We start from the raw sequence: 18375 nt of genomic DNA on the forward strand, positions 1-18375 counted from the left end.
GTCCTGGTTGCTGCACTTCTGATCCAGCTCCTTGCTAATGTCCTGGGAAAGCAGTGGAAGCTGGCCCAAACGTATGGGCCTCTGCCATCCAAGTGGGAGACCTGGATGAAGTTCCTGGTTTTGGCCTGGCCCAGTGCTGACCGTCACAGCCATCTTGGGGTGTGAGCCAGCAGAAAGATGATCTCTCTGTCTCTCCCTCTTTCCCACTGTAACTCTGACTCTCAAAATAAAGAAATGAATTTTTAGCTGGCGCCATGGCTCAATAGGCTAATCCTCCCCCTAGCGGCACTGGCACACCGGGTTCTAGTCCTGGTTGGGGCGCTGGATTCTGTCCCAGTTGCTCCTCTTCCAGGCCAGCTCTCTGCTGTGGCCCGGGAGTGCAGTGGAGGATGGTCCAAGTGTTTGGGTCCTGCACTCGCATGGGAGACCAGGAGGAAGCGCTTGGCTCCTGGCTTTGGATCAGTGCGGTGCACTGGGCACAGCGCACTAGCTGGAGCAGCCATTGTGGGATGAACCAACGGCAAAAGGAAGACCTTTCTCTCTGTCTCTCTCTCTCACTGTCCACTCTGCCTGTCAAAAAAAATTTTTTTTTTAAAAACTCTAAGTAGGAATGCATTTTTGGTTTTTAGACACACAAACATGTCACATGACACACAGTTTTCTTCTTTGAAAATATCTTTGGCACTTTTTATAACATTCAAAATGTTTCTACACTACCAAAACCAATGGGAGAATTAAAAACAAATTATGAGAGTACTTCAAAAAAGCTTATGGAAAAATAGGATTAAAAGATAACATTTTAGTGCAAAAAGATGAAACCCATGTGCAGTTTGGCGTAACATGCATTGTTGTGATTCTTGTGTAGACCTGTGATAGTTGTTAGATTCAGACAGGAAGAAGATGCGACTCGACAGCAAGGCATGGAACTGGGAGCCAGGAGCTCCGGATTCTGAGCCCAGCATGAAGGCTGCATTCCACCCCTGGACCTCTGTGCTTTGTTGGCATAAAAGGGGCCTCCGTGCTCAAATATCTTCCAGGAGCCTGCATCACGGCACGGCTGGTTAAATCACCACATCCCTTATGAGAGCACTGGTATGAAATCTTGCCTCTGCTTCCGACCCCGCTTCCTGCTAATGCGCACCCTGGGAGGCAGCCAGTGTTGACTCAAGTACTTGTGCCCCCGTCACCCACGTGGGACAGCCAGACGGAGTCCAGCTCTGGCCTGGCCCAGGTCCCGCTGTTGCAGGCATTTGGGCAGTGAACCAGCAGATGGAAGATATCTTCTCTCATCTCCTTGTCTTTCTAAAAAATAAAATAAATAAATAAACTTTTAAAAACTCTCTTTCACCTGTAATTCCTAGCAATTCTGTATCTTTTACTATCCACTCACTAAACTGGGGGAGTGATTCTCTCCCCTTACAAACCTGGGATGCTTGCTTACCACGGAAAACACACAACACGGAAGAAACTGCAGGAACTCCACTAGCTCCTTAGTTCTTGGCTGGGTTCTCTTGCTGACTGTACAAACCCGAAGAATATAGGGCCAACTCACAAGTGAGAAGCTTAGATGTTCTGTTCAGTTTCCAGGTATCTGGGGATCTATACAAGAATGAGGTGTGTAGGAATGACCAAGCATGATGCTTTTATGCTGTTTATACACAGAGCAATAAATTTGTGAGACAGGAGTAGCTGGACTTGGGCAGTGACTTCTGGGGATATGGAAGCCAGCAGGAGCAAAGCCTTACTTCCAAGAGCTTGCCTCTGCAGGTTCCGGCAGCCCCCAACCCCCGTGTGATGATCACGGTTGATTCCTGGCCTTGCTATGCGATGGACATTGCTGCCAGAAGGACCCTGCGGCTTGTTGCAGGTAGAAAAAGACAAGCCAATGGCCTTTTCTGAGTTACAGCTCCTCGAGTGATTTCAGCTTGAAATAGTCAAGACACCAATTCAGCATATTCTGGGATGCACAACCTTATCTCCTTCAGAACATGGAAATAAACTGGCAGCATTTTCCATATCTCACCTAAAATGTTGCAGCTTTTCTTAAAACTAACGTTAAGTACTAGTGTTAAGTACTCACCAGAGCCTAGCTGCTGCTGAGTGCTATACACGATTAACTGTCAATCTTCACAATTCCCCCAAGAAACACATTATTGTTCCCATGATGAAGTACAGGAAGCCAAGGCACAGGCAGGTTCAGAAACGTCGAATGTCTAACAGTAAAGAGGTCAAAGTTCTTTTCAAGTCTGGGGTGAAGCTGGCGTCTGGAGACCCCTGAAGCAAGTGCTGCAGACCATGCTGGGGGTGCCTGCCTGGCCCCCGCACTGCAATGACCTCATTGTTCTGAGATGTGGCTATACACTCCTGTGTTCAGATATCATAAATGGTTCATGCAGGGGGCTCTGTGTAGTCGTTACAGTACCAGCCCCTCATACCCAAGGATTTTTCTTTTCCCCTTAACCTCTAGTACTCACCTCCTTCTTTTTCCTTTCCTCTTCCTTACGTTTCTTCTCTTCTCTAATCTGTGCTAAGCGCTGCTTTTTGCGTTCCAGTTCAGCTTTCAAGTCACTTTTGTCAGACATGGTGGTTTCCTTGGAGAAAAAGAGAAAAAAGGCATATATATATATATATATATATATATATATATATATATGATTATCCTTTCTGTACTATCATTGTGAAAAGCATCCAAAAGGAAATGCAGCTTGAAAATATAGCTTTCTGATAATAATTGGCTGTACTATTCGGCCAATGTCAAAAAAATTAAGTTAGATCTGAAGTGAGTCTGTATAAAACTTGGATCATTATCTACAGAAATATCTGGGAGCCGGCACTGGACGTGGTAGTTCAGACACCGCGTGAGAGTCTCACTTCCCAGATCACAACATCTGGGTTGCAGTCCTGCCTCCACTTCTACCCAGCTTCCTGGGAGGCAGCAGGCGTTGGCTCAAGTCCCTTGGTCTCTGCCACCCACATGGGAGATCTAGATTGTATTTTGAGCTTCTGCCTTTGGCCTGACCAGCCGTACTTGTTGCAAGCACTTGGGGGGAGAGAACCAATGTATAGAAGATCTCTCTTTGTCTGCCTTTCAAAGAAATGAAAATAAATAAATAATTTTTAAAAATTTCAAAAGGAAGACAATATTATCATCTGGTCCAAAGGAGAACAGCAATTTAGTTTTGAGTAAGTAGTACATTTCCTGTACAAGTTTCTTAACAAACAAAATCATAAATAAGAGAATGGAAGAGGCATCATGACTTCCAATTTAGATGATAATGGAGCAAGAGAAATTCATGCCCTCACTGAGAAAAGAAAATAGGCTGTCACAAACCCCAAGGGCCGTGCCCTGCGCAAATATCTGTGGACTCAATAAACATTCCTCTGCTGAGCTGGGTACATGGAAATTTCATTTTGCCTAACATTATATGCATCAGCAAAGACAGCCACTGAAGACTTACATGTTAATCTTCTTTTTCTGCAAAACTCCTCCAGAACTGTCACAATTAATTTCATCTCCAATACAACCCGACTTCTATGCAACTTACATTTGCATACTGAAAGCAGTATTACTTATTTGGGTCAAAGTAAAGGGTGTTTAGAAACACATGAAAGGGGAGATAATACAGTGGCAAGTTGTTGGGAAAATATATCCAAATGAGATTGAATCTAACATTAATTGTGATGATAATGCTGTTATTGATGGTGCCAGAAACATTTTCAAACACAATAAGCTTGCAGAAGGCTCTTGCCAATCATTATTTATTGGCTCCTTTCATGTCCCAACTGGAAACTCTGAGACATGAAGAACATGTCCCAAATTCCTAAAATAAAGGGACAAAAGCAACAACTAATCACAAGTGTCATAAGTATTCATTTGCATACTATTTATATGCAACTATGATAAATGTCCAATATATTCCTAAGTAGATGACATTAATGAAAGGCAAATATTTTCCAATAGACAACAATGAACAATCCACAAACTTCTTATCATTGTCCTTAGACAAACCTGCAACCACTCTAACATTTTCAGACAAACACAGTCAAGAAATATACTGAAGGCCAGCGCCGTGGCTCACTTGGTTAATCCTCCGCCGCTCCCATATGGGTGCTGGGTTCTAGTCTCGGTTGCTCCTCTTCCAGTCCAGCTCTCTGCTGTGGCCCAGAAAGGCAGTGGAGGATGGCCCAAGTGCTTGGGCCCTGCACCCGCATGGGAGACCAGGAAGAGGCACCTGGCTCCTGGCTTCGGATCGGCACAGTGCCGGCCGTAACGGCCATTTTGGGAGTGAACCAATGGAAGGATGACCTTTCTCTCTGTCTCTCTCTCACTGTCTATAATTCTACCTGTCAAATAAATTTTTAAAAAAAGTATACTGAGTTCCTACTGTGCACATCCTACTCATAGTGTGATGGAAAAGACTCAGGAAATAATAAGGGTAGTGATTCTACCCAACCATTCATGGTCATACCTGTCTTATTTTTCAACAAAATTTTCCTGAATATTTAATCTGTGCTGCGTATTTGACAAGGTATAGGGATATGAATGAAGATAAGCAAAATCAAATTCTTTCTTTCAAGGAAAGTGTAACTCATGTGGACATGTGGCTTGGCTGAAGATATTTTCTGAGATATTAGCTTATTGATTATCCAGTAGCATTCCATTTAAATTAATCACCATACTTCATCACAATAATTCAAGTAGACCATTGTTATTATTAATCTTTTACTCTATAATTAAGATAAAGTGGGCTCAGCAAAACCTGAGACTGCTTAGCCAGTATGTGACGTAATCTAAATTCAAGCTTGCCAGTGCTCAGATCTGATCTACTGACACTTGGAATCGCCAATGTACAAGTTCAGAGGGAATGCAGAGAAAATAATAAAGATCTGGCAGAGTAGGCCAGAGTAATCAATCATCAGGAACAGGTGGAGTTTGAACTGGACATTGAACAATGTCATGAACTAGAAAAGGAAGGGAAGATTTGAATGTGCAAAGGGAAGAGGATGTTGGAATCAGTAGGTTGAGTGCAACAGATGTGAATGAAACTGTCAAGAAACATAAGCTTTATGGGAAACAATGGTGTGTGGAGGACATCTGCCTGAAAAGACGAAACAGAGTTTTTCTGGATGCAATGGGTAATGGGCAATCATATGTTTTAAAAAGGAAAGTGACAAAATAAAAATGAAATTTGTCTAGACAATTCTTAGTCCTGCTTGCATAACATGTAAGAATAGATACTAGACATTAGACAAACTTCTGGGAAATGTGTGACAACATCTATCTGAGTCAACTGTGCCTGCACTGGGCTGGGAGTTGACTACAGAATGTAGAGCACGTAGCTTCGAGGGAGCATAGCCAAGAAGGGGGACATGACTTCTGGTAGTCTTCAGATAAGGAAGCAAAAGAGGACAACTCAGCCACAGTTTAACTTTGATAGAGCAGAGGATGGCAATGAAACCCAGAACAGAAGGAAAAGGAGGGAAGATGAAAAAACTTCCAATGTGTCATAACTTGGGTATCAAGGAGGCTTTTGGGCAAAATGCATGGATACAATACTACAGACATAATCATAGAGACTAGATAGGAACTGGAGCTGTGGAATGGAGTTTGGAGCCACCTACTTATGGAGAACTATTTAAATTTGGGTCACAAAGTCAAATTTCTATGAAGTCAGGTAGACAGCAAAATAAAGCAGGGTAATGTCTGAGCCAGGCAGGCAGGAAGCGCCTTCCCGAGCAGACAGCTCTACCCAACTCCAAGGCAGGGTCCACATGAAGGCACATGGACTTTCTCTCTGTCTCTCTCTCACTGTCTATAACTCTACCTGTCAAATAAATTTTAAAAGTTAGATCCCCTCATTTTCTTTTGTTAAGAGAATCTATGGGATTAGCAAAAGTGAAGTTTATCACTAAGATTCTCATTGCCAGTGATTGTCAACACCAATAGGTAAAATTCCTACCAGGAGAAATGTAAAATTTAGTTCTGGCTGGCATCTGAGAAGTTACATGCACTCTCACCCAATGGGTGCCAATCTAACTGATGTGTTTGACATTTTTTCTGCTGTTGAAAATGGAATGTACAATTATGAAAATCATTGCTAAATCAATAATAGTGTCATCCTAAGGGAAAAGCAGACAGAGAAACCTTCTTAAAAAACTCAGCTCTCCCTCTCCTTCACATTTCCCCCACTTTATCAAGTGTCTGGCACAACTTCATATAGATTATTGTCATTAAGGAGCAAACCATTCTGTAAGGTCATCTTGAATGAGTTGTGATTTTCTCAATCACAAGGGGAAGTAAGGTACATTTTTAGTACATTTCTAGAAAACGGAAAGGCTTTCTTACAATTGGTAAATGTGTCTGACAATGTTGATAATTTAAGCTGGTGTATCTTGCCATAGAGCCAATATTTTAAAAATAACAAACAAAAACACTGAGGTAACTTTAGAAAAGGATTATATTAACCATTGAGGTTTTAAATAATACCACTCACTCTGTAAATGCAGTAGAACTGCAGTGTTAAAAGACACAGCAATAGAGTGCCTTCCACTTATTGATTTTCAGGTCCATTCCAAAACAGTAGCTAAGCATCAACCGATGGGAGAATGAGAGGTCTCAAGAGAATGTCTCATAAAGGGTATGGCAAGTACACATCATTACAAATGAGTGATTCTTTACACATAGTGAAATGGCTTAACTAGTGGCATTAAACACAATGTCAGCACTGAACTCCACAGTCATTCCCCAGGGGTGTGCCAGTCTGACCCACTAACCCCCCCCAACACATTGAGCAAAGCAAATGGAGAAGCAAAGCACAAGGTAGATGAGGTTGCATGAGTTCTAGAGATCCTGGTGGTTAATGCAGGGCACTGCAAAGGCAAACCTGATGCTCTAAGTCTGAGAGCACTCTGCTGCGTAATTATTGCTCCCTTACTCCATACACATAAAAGGCAAGGGGTCAGCAAAATAAACCAAATCCACTCTGGCTCCTCCCTGTCTGATCATCCACGTGTTCTCCCATCCACCAGCTGCTTGCTGACACTGACAGCTCAGTCTCAGCCCCAGCTACATCCGCTGATGCCTTTTTGGGCTGCCTGCCAGGCAGCCCTCCGAGTAGAGCCCCATATTCTGAACCTTGTCCATTGGCATCTTCTTTGCCACACTCTTTCAATCCATCTTCACTGCCAAATCCATGCTTGTTATCCCCCTCCAATCCCCATGTCTTGGCTCTTGTTCTCCTGCAATCTCTCCAGCTTTGCTACCACTGAACACAACCCCAGCTTACCCCATGTTGTCTTGCCCAACACATTGCATCCCTCCCCAAGGAGAAATCTCAAAACTCCAATCAGCCACTCCACTTAGCTAACATTCCATCCACCTATCCCCAGCACCTGTACTCATTTTCCAGTTTCAAATCCCTGCCCCTGCCTTTCCCTGTGTTCGGGGTTTGCCTTCATTTTCTGCGTAGGGTTTCAACACACGTAGTTCCCTTCAGCTTCCCAAAGACCCCTACCTTGTTGACTTTGGCCTCAGCTCATCTATGATTTCAGTAAACTGCCATCCTTTTGATCCAAATAAGTCAGTCAATATAAGGAAAGTACTTACAGTTGTGTCTGGCAAATATTAAAGACTCAAGAAAACTTATTTTTCCCGTTACTCCTTCTTCTCCTCTTCTCCCTCCTCCTCTTTTTCTATTGCTACTATTAGTTTACCACACCACCAGTTCCACCCTAGTTCAGTAACCAAGTCATCACTCGGAGTTCACTGCCATCATTTAGAAGGTGTAACTGCAGCAATTACATGAGATGTATAGAATGCTCCAGGCTTCACAGCTCTGTGTTCAGAGTGAGGAGACCCAATTGGAGCTCTCAGAGTCCTGAAGGCATTTTAGAGAGAAAAAAAAGTGCTTCTAGATTTAAACTGGCTAGACAGGATGGAAGGCATGTGAATTTAATAACAGTCAAATTATATAAATTCATTCATAATAGTCAAGCGATATTAATTCAATCACAGTATAATACTCAAATTCTGTAAATTCACTGAATTCAATAATAGCAAATTCCTCTCCACTTATCTACTGAACACAGGAATTACCCATCAGGCTGTACTCAGGCAGCCGCCCCAACCTCACCTACTTTCTCCAGGATGGGTGCTAAATGGAGACAAAGCTTCTCCCCTGGTTAAGAAGTCAGTTACAGGGAGCCAGGCTCCTGCTCTTCCATTTTAGAAATGGCTCCTGCTCCTAAGTCCTGTGGGGAGCAACTGGGAGCAACTCGGACTAGACTAAGTTACTGGAATTAAGACTTATTCTATGCATCTGCTCTCCCACAATATGGCGCTGGGAGAGGAGAAAACAGCTTCTACGCAGCTGCCTCTTGCCAACTTGAGTGATGACCTCCAGGAGCTGATCCTGCTCCTGATTGGAGGAGAGCAGCGTACTCGGCGTGTGGGCAGCTGAGTTGGGATTGGCAGAGGAGGACTATAAAGGAGGAGAGAGACGGCATGCACCAGGAACATCTAAGGGGAACACCTATGCAGCCCCCGAGAGAGCCGGCCGGCGGTGTGCCGCTCCCCTGCGGAAGTGGGGAATGTGGCAGGGGGAACCGCCCTTCCACGGAGGTGGAAGGGTCGGTAGCCAACCCGGGAAGAACCAGCAGTAAACCCGGGGAGGGCCGAGCAGACAAAAGAACAACGCAGAGTCCTGTGTCGTTCCTCCACGAAGACGGGGAGCGACAAGTCCCATAAAGCAAAAACTGGGGAATGGAGGAAAGGTAGGCAACATGCGACAAAACTGTGGACAACCAGGAGGGGGAAGCAAAAGTCAATTTCACATCTTCCCTTGTGCCTCCGGAGTCTCCCTTGCATCTCACAACCACGTTTCTCATGTCCACACATACCTAGACAGAAAGGAAAATTTTCCTTTTTTAACTCAACAATGAGGTGTCACCTTGGCATGGTATGGTTGGGTCTTGTTGAGAACCAAGTGACAGTGGACAAGGAAGGTTTTAGCTCTATTTACACAGCTGCCGAGTAACAGTACCTCCCCAGGCTTAACTTTTGAACAATATAGACTTCTATTTCCTTTTCAGTTGTCGCTGAGTTGGCAGAAGCTTGAGATTCCATTCTAATGCTGGCATATGCAAATGTATTTTTAAGCTTAAAGTCAGAATCCTCAGAGGTTTAAATCATTGCCCAGCTGTTGCCAGACTCCTTGAAAAAAAAAAAAAAAAAAACACCACCTAGGAAGAATTCTCTTTTCCTGCCTGCAAATAATCGCCCCTGTCGGTTCTTCAACATCAGCCATTGAACTTGCCATCTACTACAAGGTACGTGTAAAGAATTGATCTTTCACGGCCCGATTTCACCCGTCTGTTTCGCACAAAATACAGCTGCTGCCTTCCACTTGGTTGGGAAGACAAGGGGTGAGATGATCCATAACTGTTGGCCCATTTTGACTGCCGCATCTCGCAGTCACTACAAGGAGGGTTATAAAAGTCTCAGGAGCCAGTTGGCTGGTAAAGGACACATGAGAGTCAGCTGCTAAATTTTTACAGCCCTCAGTATACTTTGAAAACAAAATTATCAACACACTCTGTCTCACAGTAGGACGACATCCAGCCTTGTTCTACTTACACTGTAAATAAGAGCAATTCTCAAACATTTTGGCCTTAGCACTCTTTATACTTCTAAAAACTACTTGTGACCTCAAAGAGTCTTTGCCCATATAGGTTATATCTCATAACACTGGTCATGTCAAAATGGAAACAGAATTAGGTTTCTTTTAATAAGTAATTTTAAGCAAACATTTCTATTTTGCATAAAATGTTTATGGAAAAAATAACCATATCTTCCAAGACAAAAAAAATTAAGAAGAGTATAATTCTTTTACATTTCCACATCTTTTTAATATCTAGTTTAACAGAAATCTATTGGATCCTCATAGCTGCTTGAGCATTCAATCTGCTTTGATATGCTATTTTAGCTGAAGTATGTGAAGAAAATCTGGCCTCACACAAATATGTAATCTAAAAAAGAGGAGTATTTTAATTGCCTCTTCAGATAATTATGGGTATTCCTCAATTTTAAGCCAAAAGTCAATGAATAGCAGCTTCTTCAAGGTCAGTTGCTCCATGAATATGAAACCACATCAATCAATAAACCTTTTGTACTCCACAACATTAAAAATTCATTGATCTACCTTGAACTGTGACTCTTTTATCCATGGGTCATTTTATAATGTCATGTGTTGGTTATTTTTAAAATACCAAAAATTGGAAAATACTGAATTATGTACCCTTACAAAAAGGTTGACAGATCTCATTATATAAGTTTCGAAAATCAAATATGATAATATCACTATCAATCCCTTCTGAAAAAAACCCATAGGTATTATAATGCTGCCAAGCTCATAGGGGCAAATATACACAGCCCAAAATTTTAATTTTTGCTTGAAAGTTCAAATGTCATCATTACTAACAAATAACGTCAGTTGTATTCTTGAAATGACAAGCTCGTGCCATTGGCTTTTCAGAATATGTCTGCCAAATACTGAAATCTGTCAGCTGTTCTTTCAAGCAAAAAAAAAAAAAGTTTCAGAGAAGGAAGACAGTTGAGCTTGCAATTGAAACTGCTGCTCAATGCTTTTACTGCGGATACCCAGTGAACCATGTAGCAGAAGTGCCTCATGCTTTTCACACATACGTACTCTTCTGTAGGACATATACTTGAGGGTAGATATTTAACATAACTAATCATTGTTTCTGTGTCATGCAGGAAATTTTTAGGTAAAACTGGGTTATTTATTTAAAGTGTGGCAGTGTAGCAATGAAGTCTGGTGCCACTGCTTCCATCTACACTAACATACATGATTTACCCATGACTTATTTTATACCATCACTGCAAATGTTAACACAGGGGAGACAGACAGGTAGCATTTGAGTATCATTAAGAAAACAGTTTTGACCTTACAGATCCCGAATGTGTCTTGGGGTCCCCAAATTGCATTTGGACTTCACCTATTTCTAATAAGATAGAGCTGATTCAGAGACATTTACTTCTCAAAATTTTGTTAGGTGTTGACATAAGTCACCAAAACAGGGAGTTTGAGTTCTTTCTCTTGAGGAAAAGAAAAAGTAAAAGACACAGCAGTAAACTCACTGAGCACAGAAAATTCAAGCTACATTCAAGAATCAGAAAAATAAAATGATTTAGGACTACAAGGAAGATCCATATAACATATGGAAAACCGGGATTAGGGAAAAAAGTGAGGCCTGAAAAAAAGCCCCAACAAACTATGTGTGAAAGATTTCTCACCTGCAGAGCCAGGCAACAAGGGAGGAACATAAATCAAGAGACTAGCTCTCACTCCCCTTCTCACCTGACCCCAAACAGATACACACAGGTTATAAAGTGAACTAAGACAGTTGTTATAAACTGTAGGATTCTTTGTGTGAAAATCTCCTATTCTTTGGTCCTTTGAGGTTTTCTTACACTGTCTCAGTAATTACAATAATACATGTTCATTTCAGAACAAGTATATAATCTGGCACCAGCAAATAAGGAGAATAAGATGCCAAGCAGGCAACCATCAAGAGGAAGACTCATTAATCAAACACCAGATCTTCTTATTCCTGAATACTTTTATCAAATAATGCTTTCCTTAAATGTTCACTTATTCAAGATTTTATTCATTTTAATCCAAAGAAAGCTGTTAAACAAAAGGCCTTTAAGGTGGATCCTGATCAGGCTACTTCCAAGCTAAGCATGCTATCACTCTCCATCACCACCTGGTGGCTGAACATGTAAATTGCATGGGAGAGCAGCCCTTCCCCACATCACCAAAGGGATACTGGGTAGTCCTAAGCATCGCAAGAGTTCATCTACGTAGAGAGGATCTATTTCTATCAGTAGAGAGCTCCTGTTGGAAGCAAAACTATCCCAATACTTAACCCAAGATTTTAAGCATCTACGTTGATTTTTCTAGGCCCTCTCTTTATTCATGACAAGGACGTTCTTAGCTAGGAAATCAGACAGTATTTCTAAAATCGAGCCTTTCATGTCAGTCTCGTGGGATTTGTGAGATACACATAAAATCGTTTTGTCTGCATGTTGTCTCTAGGCCTACTTCTACTGCTTCATGATTCCCAGCTGCCCAAATTGTACTGCTTATGCTGCAACTTGAGTGTGGGCAATTGGACCACATTAAACAGTAGAGAGTCTCAAGCATTTAGCTTAGAGGCCTGTTGTGCTAGAGAGAAAAATCAACCCATAGGGTATCTGCCCTTCATCAAGTGAACAGCGTGGAGATGAGAGCCCTTAAATCTTAGAGGACTCAAAAGCCATTGTCATCGTTGCCAAAAAGTTCTGAACATTTTTGTCTTATTTCTGACCCCTACAGTGCAGTCCACTAATTTACAGTTTCAACAGTCTTCTTTGTGGAAAAGGAATTGCTCCCCAATTAAGAGCCATCAGTCATTCAGGCCTTGGAGTATCTTCCCTAAGGAAGCACTCAGATGGTATCAAGAGTCCTTGGGAAATCAGAATTTCAAATAGAGTCCTTGAAAGAGTTATAAAACTAAAGAGGGAATAATTTGAACAACTAGAGGGCAGTATTTTGGAATTGGGTCTCTAAGAATTAGGGCAGAAGAAGAACAAAAACATAGAGACAGAAGGAAGGAGCCAGGAGCCCACTGGGCAATATCACAAGGAAAAACACAGTGAAGAAGGATGTGAGACCTTGCCAAAGGATCTTTTGGAAACGTAGAACCTTTGGATGAAGTGTATGGGAAAGATGGGACCTCTACCCAGGCCAGTTATCAGGCAGGGAAGTCAAACAAAGAAGGCTACACTATATTTTATATAACAGGAAATTATGGGTGTGCTCCTATAGGTTCCAAAGCATAGGAGAGGGAGTGGAAAGGACCTTGTCAATCTACATGGACACTCAAGGAGCACTCACTTGCTTCACTCACTACTCACCAGCCCTAAACACAAATTCTTACAGATCCCATGGCTTTTAGTAGGGCTCAATTAAGAATATTTCAGTCAATTACAGCATGCCTGATTTGCACAACATGCAAAACTATTCACAACTTCTGCTTGTCGTGAATAAGACAGCCCTTCCTAGTGGCAATAAACGACCCTAACTGCTCCTGCCCCTCAGAGGTGCCCCACCCTGCTGCTGAAGGACATCTCAGACACAGAGGCGTCCTCTTCTATTTGCTCCTTCCTAGAGTTCCCAGCTGCCTCCCTTCCAGGTGGTGGCACCGTGCTGCTGTCTCTGCACCTCCTCATGCAACCCTCTGCAAGCACTGCCTGCCGAAGTCTTCTACTGTGCTGGCTGGCCATCTCCTGAGTCTGGGCTCTCCTTGATCAGCCCCTAAATCCTCAAACTCGCCACACTTCACAGTCCCTCAGCAACCCTCCCAATCTGACCACCTAGTGTTTCCCGACCTGCCGTCTCCTACTCTTGTCCGCTTGCCTTGCTCAGTGCCAGTCTTCATCATTGCCCCACTGACAACTGCAATACTCTCCTAATTATCTTCCTCTCTCCATGCTGAACTTGCTCCCTGCTGACACAGCTTCTACTCCATGCAGGATGATCTTCTGTCACTCAAATCTGACGATATACATCGATGACTCCCTTTTAGTTACAACCTGTGTCCAACTCCTTAACGGCACGTAACATGCTAACTCCCAATTATCTATCCGTATATCCCTACTCCCTGGCTCTCCTTTTATTGGCACACTCTAAGCAGTCTCCTGTCTTTGTACTTTTGCAATTTCAGAAATGCTCTTCCTGCATTCATTATGCAATGACTCCAATTCATCTGTTCATCTTAGCTCAATCGCACCCCCTCCAGAAGGCTTCCTAGGGCAGCAGTACAGAGGAAGAAAAATACCTTTTCCTTCTACTCATGTTTATTGACTGGGATTCTTGCACAAAAGGTGGATTAGGGAGAAAACATCAGACAAATGTATTTAATATAAATTTTATCAGGCATGTGAACCTGCATAAGGAAATGAAGAAACAAGTCAACCTGAGTGTTTTCACAGTAGACGGGATGAACAATGAAGAATTACGGGAAAATCCAACAGGACAGAAAGGTTATAGTAAGAGGAGCAAGGTAGGGGAAACTCAGCAGGGCCTGATTGTCCAGATTTCTCTTTGTACCCCTACATCTTCAGAGATAAGGATGCCAGTTTTCTGTGGGAACAGGGAGGGCACTGTCACCTCTTGCACCCTGACCTGCTTCAGAGAAGGGTCCATATCTATAGATGCTATTTCCCAACTCCTTCAACTTAAAGTATTCCATATGCCAAAGTGCTATGTTTTGGTGTAGGATGTCCTAAACCCCATGATAAGCCTGGGCCCAGCACCTCGCTAGTGTTCCCACAGTGCCCTGTGCCTGGTCCTCCTGGAACATGCACCCCGATGCCTGGCACATTCTGATTGTGTGCTTTTCTCCTCCTGTTAAACCTGAAGCTCCTAAGGCAACATCCGCATTTCATTTACTTCGCACCTCTAGGAGTTAGCAGTGAGTACTCAGCAAATGTCTCTTGAACAAATCATTTGATAGAAATGTGAAATTTTCCCCATTTTTACTAAAATTTTGGGTATTTCCTAGTGGGTTAGTGCACTATGCTTACAAAAGACCAAAGTGAGAGAACGTCTTTATCGCGCGGCAAAGCATTATTCCCATGATGATGGGAAAATTCATTACACTGTCTTTGACTATATCACTAACACAGTGCATCCCTTGACATAATTTTTCCTGCCTTGTTTACCTTTTTAATTTTATTTCTGACTCCAAAAGAATCATTTAGCCAAATCCATTCAAGTTATAATGGCCTGTTTCAAATAACAAACTCGGCAGTCTAGAATGTATTGCCCCAAATGCTTTGAGGATAAATTATCACACTGCTAGTTAGACTTTCTCTTTAAAATGCATATGAAAATGGCCGGCGCCGCGGCTCACTAGGCTAATCCTCCGCCTTGCGGCGCCGGCACACCAGGTTCTGGTCCCGGTCGGGGCGCCGGATTCTGTCCCGGTTGCCCCGCTTCCAGGCCAGCCCTCTGCTGTGGCCAGGGAGTGCAGTGGAGGATGGCCCAGGTGCTTGGGCCCTGCACCCCATGGGAGACCAGGAAAAGCACCTGGCTCCTGGCTCCTGCCATCGGATCAGCGCGGTGCACAGGCCGCAGCGCGCCGGCCGCGGCGGCCATTGGAGGGTGAACCAACGGCAAAGGAAGACCTTTCTCTCTGTCTCTCTCTCACTGTCCACTCTGTCAAAAAAAATGCATATGAAAATAATATGTGCTTTACAAATGAGCCACTTACTGTACTTGAAACTGTTTTCTCTGAGTTGCTAAGATGCTAAATGAACACATCTAAAAATAAATGACTCAGGTGATAAGGAAGACTGACCTATGAAATAACTGATAGCAAGCAAATCCTTTGTCACAACTAGCTGTAGCTTTGCTTCTTACTCCTTGGCCTGCTGTCCTTCTAAAGGGGTGAGATTTTCTTTCTGTGCAATGAAAAAATGCATGTTAACTGTTACATGAAGACAGCCCAGCACCAGTTAGCTGGCCTGCCTACAGTGGATCCTTGTTCCTGATAAGGGATGCAAATTCAAAACATCTAGACACTGTTGCAATTCACAAGTGAGAACAAAAATTAAACTATCATAATAAAGGAAATCAAGTCAAGATCTATTAATAAAAATAAAAGAATGGAGGGTGCCATGGCTCACGAGGCTAATCCTCCGCCTGCAGCGCCAGCACCCAGGGTTCTAGTCCCAGTTGGGGCACCAGATTTTGTCCCGGTTGCCCCTCTTCCAGTCCAGTTCTCTGCTGTGGCCCGGGAGTGCAGTGGAGGATGGCCCAAGTGCTTGGGCCCTGCACCCCATGGGAGACCAGCAGAAGCACCTGGCTCCTGCCTTTGGATTGGCGCAGTGCGCCGGCCATAGCGGCCATCTGGGGGGTGAACCAACGGAAGGAAGACCTTTGTCTCTGTCTCTCTCTCACTGTCTAACTTTGCCTGTCAAAAAATAAATAAAAGAATGAATAATTTTAATGCATAGACAAGAAAGTGAAAATGGATATTCCCAATGTAAGTCAGCAGCACACATGTTCACCAAAGGTCAATTTATCTTAGTCTTCTAAAAATATAAGTTGGAACAGGTGTTTGGCCTCGTGGTTAAGAACTAGTTAAGATACATCCTGTACCGCAGTGCCTGGGTTTGACCCCCCCGCTCTGGCTCCCTATTCAAGCTTCCTGCAGGTGCAGACTCTGGGAGGCAGCAAACGTGGGCTCAAGTGGTTGAGTCGTTGCCACTCACATGGGAGACCTGGTAGGGAGGTTCTGTCCCAGAATGGCCAGTGCAAGCTCATCTCTAATTGTTTAAATCTACAAGAAAATGTAAGTGAGAAAAAAAGTCCAAGAATACTCCAAGACTCAAGCACACCGAGGTAGAGTAAGAATTAACCCACTTTTCCAACCCCGCGGATAAGCCCATGAGATTTCAAAAAATCAGTACCTCCAGAGAGGAAGCACTATGGCATACTTCCCAATCACTCTGTCAGCACAAGTGCTGAATGCACTCTAGGATTTCGGGATTTGTTATTTGTCCCATCAGCACAACCTTTATATTCCTTTTAGAAAGCAAATACCCATCTGAAAAGTTTGGCTATCATTTCACTGGTCTGGCCCAACACACATGAATGAATATCTCAGTGGGACGAAGCAGCATTCACAACAGATTCCTAAGCCAGGCCTTAAAGGCTTAGACTTCTGATACTATGTGTTTTTTTTTTTTTAATTCAAGACTTTTTAAAAAAAAAATATATAGCTACAGTCAGTTTCAACCATCTGTCTCTTTGAGTGAAAATAGGATGCTGGCTTGTATATACTAGCTTTTAAAGAAAACCGATTTTGGCAGCAGGAATTAAAGTGGAAGAAAAATTATATCAAAATTTTCAAGATTACGTTAAGGAGTAACAAAATATCCAAAGCAAGTAGTAATTTCCATGAGGACAACTATATCCTTTCCAGGCTTGTAGGCTACCTCCATTGTCGATTAACTCCCCCACCCCTTTTTTTTTAAGATTTATTTATTTGAAGGCAGAGTTACAGACAGGCAGAGAGGGAGAAGTCTTACATCCGATGGTTCACTCCCCAAATGGCTGCAAAGACCAGAGCTGAGCCAATCTGAAGCCAGGAGCCAAGAACTTCTTCATGGCCTCCCACTCAGGTGCAGGGGCTCAAGGACTTGGGCCATCTTCTACTGCTTTTCCAGGCCATAGCAGAGAGCTGGATCGGAAGTGAAGCAGCCAGGACTGAACCGACTCCCACATGGGATGCCGGCACTGTAGATGGTAGCTTTACCTGCCATGCCACTTATGCTGCTATGCCGTAGACTACCCTTTGATTGAATATCATTGCAATTAGATTTTTCCCACTCAATTACAGCATTGCAAGGCATCAGGCTAGAGGCACAAAAGTAATTTCTCCAACTTGAGAGGCAATATCATGGTCAGTGGGAGATATTGTTAGTAAAGTCCTCTGCAAGAATTTGGAAATAATAGAAACATGGCATGGTCACTTTCTTAGAGTTAAACTAGATCTTATCTTAAAAGGTAGGACATCAGGGCTGGCCCACTGGCATAGTATATTAAGCCTCCACCTATAGTACCAGCACACCTTATGGGCACCAGTTCAGGGCCAACTGCTCTACTTCTAATCTAGCCTCTGCTAATGGCCTGGGAAAGCAGCCGAAGCTGGCCCAAGTGCTTGGGTCCCTGTACCCACTTGGGGTACCCAGAAGAAGCTCCTGGGTCCTGGCTTCAGATCAGCGCAGCTCCGGCCGTTGTGGCCATCTGTAGAGTGAACCAGCAGCTGGAAGATCTCACTCTTTGTCTCTCCCTCTCTCTCTAACTCTGCTTCTCAAATAAATAATTAAATAAATCCTTAATAATAATAATAATAATAAAAGGGTAGGACATCTCCTGGGTCAAAACTACAAAAGTGCCAAATGCCATGGAAAACCACCACAAAGCTAGGATTGCCAAAGGCAATGGAAAACCATCATACCCTTTGCAGTAACCAATTACAAAAACTGTTACAATTAAGAGAGAAGAGAGTCTGAAATGACAGGAAGGGGGGACATGAATTCCTCAGGTTTTCTCTAGTGTGTTCAAGGAACAGGACATCTCAAGGAACGGTCAGCATCTTAAGTACCTGGCAGGAGGTCACCCAGCCACCATCGTGACACATCAGGTGTGGCAACTGCTCCGCATCCAACCTTAAACCTTCCCAACTTCAGTCCAAGGCAACAGCAGCCTTCTACTCAGGAAGAAAACCTTGCAGTCGTCT

General features: G+C 43.2%; 1 protein-coding gene across 4 annotated transcripts in view; it reads right to left on the reverse strand.

The window, feature by feature from the left end:
• DYNC1I1 (dynein cytoplasmic 1 intermediate chain 1) overlaps nt 1-18375 on the reverse strand; it is a 334133-nt gene that overhangs the window by 300160 nt on the left and 15598 nt on the right. For all 4 annotated transcript variants that reach the window (XM_051852963.2, XM_051852961.2, XM_051852964.2 and 1 more), the window contains exon 2: nt 2475-2591. In XM_051852963.2, the coding sequence (XP_051708923.1) occupies nt 2475-2582 (108 nt within the window). In that variant the 5' untranslated portion in view covers nt 2583-2591. The remainder of the gene's footprint in view (nt 1-2474; nt 2592-18375) is intronic.

The sequence above is a fragment of the Oryctolagus cuniculus genome, chromosome 16 (genome assembly GCF_964237555.1).
Source record: "Oryctolagus cuniculus chromosome 16, mOryCun1.1, whole genome shotgun sequence".
Taxonomy (NCBI): Eukaryota; Metazoa; Chordata; class Mammalia; order Lagomorpha; family Leporidae; genus Oryctolagus; species Oryctolagus cuniculus.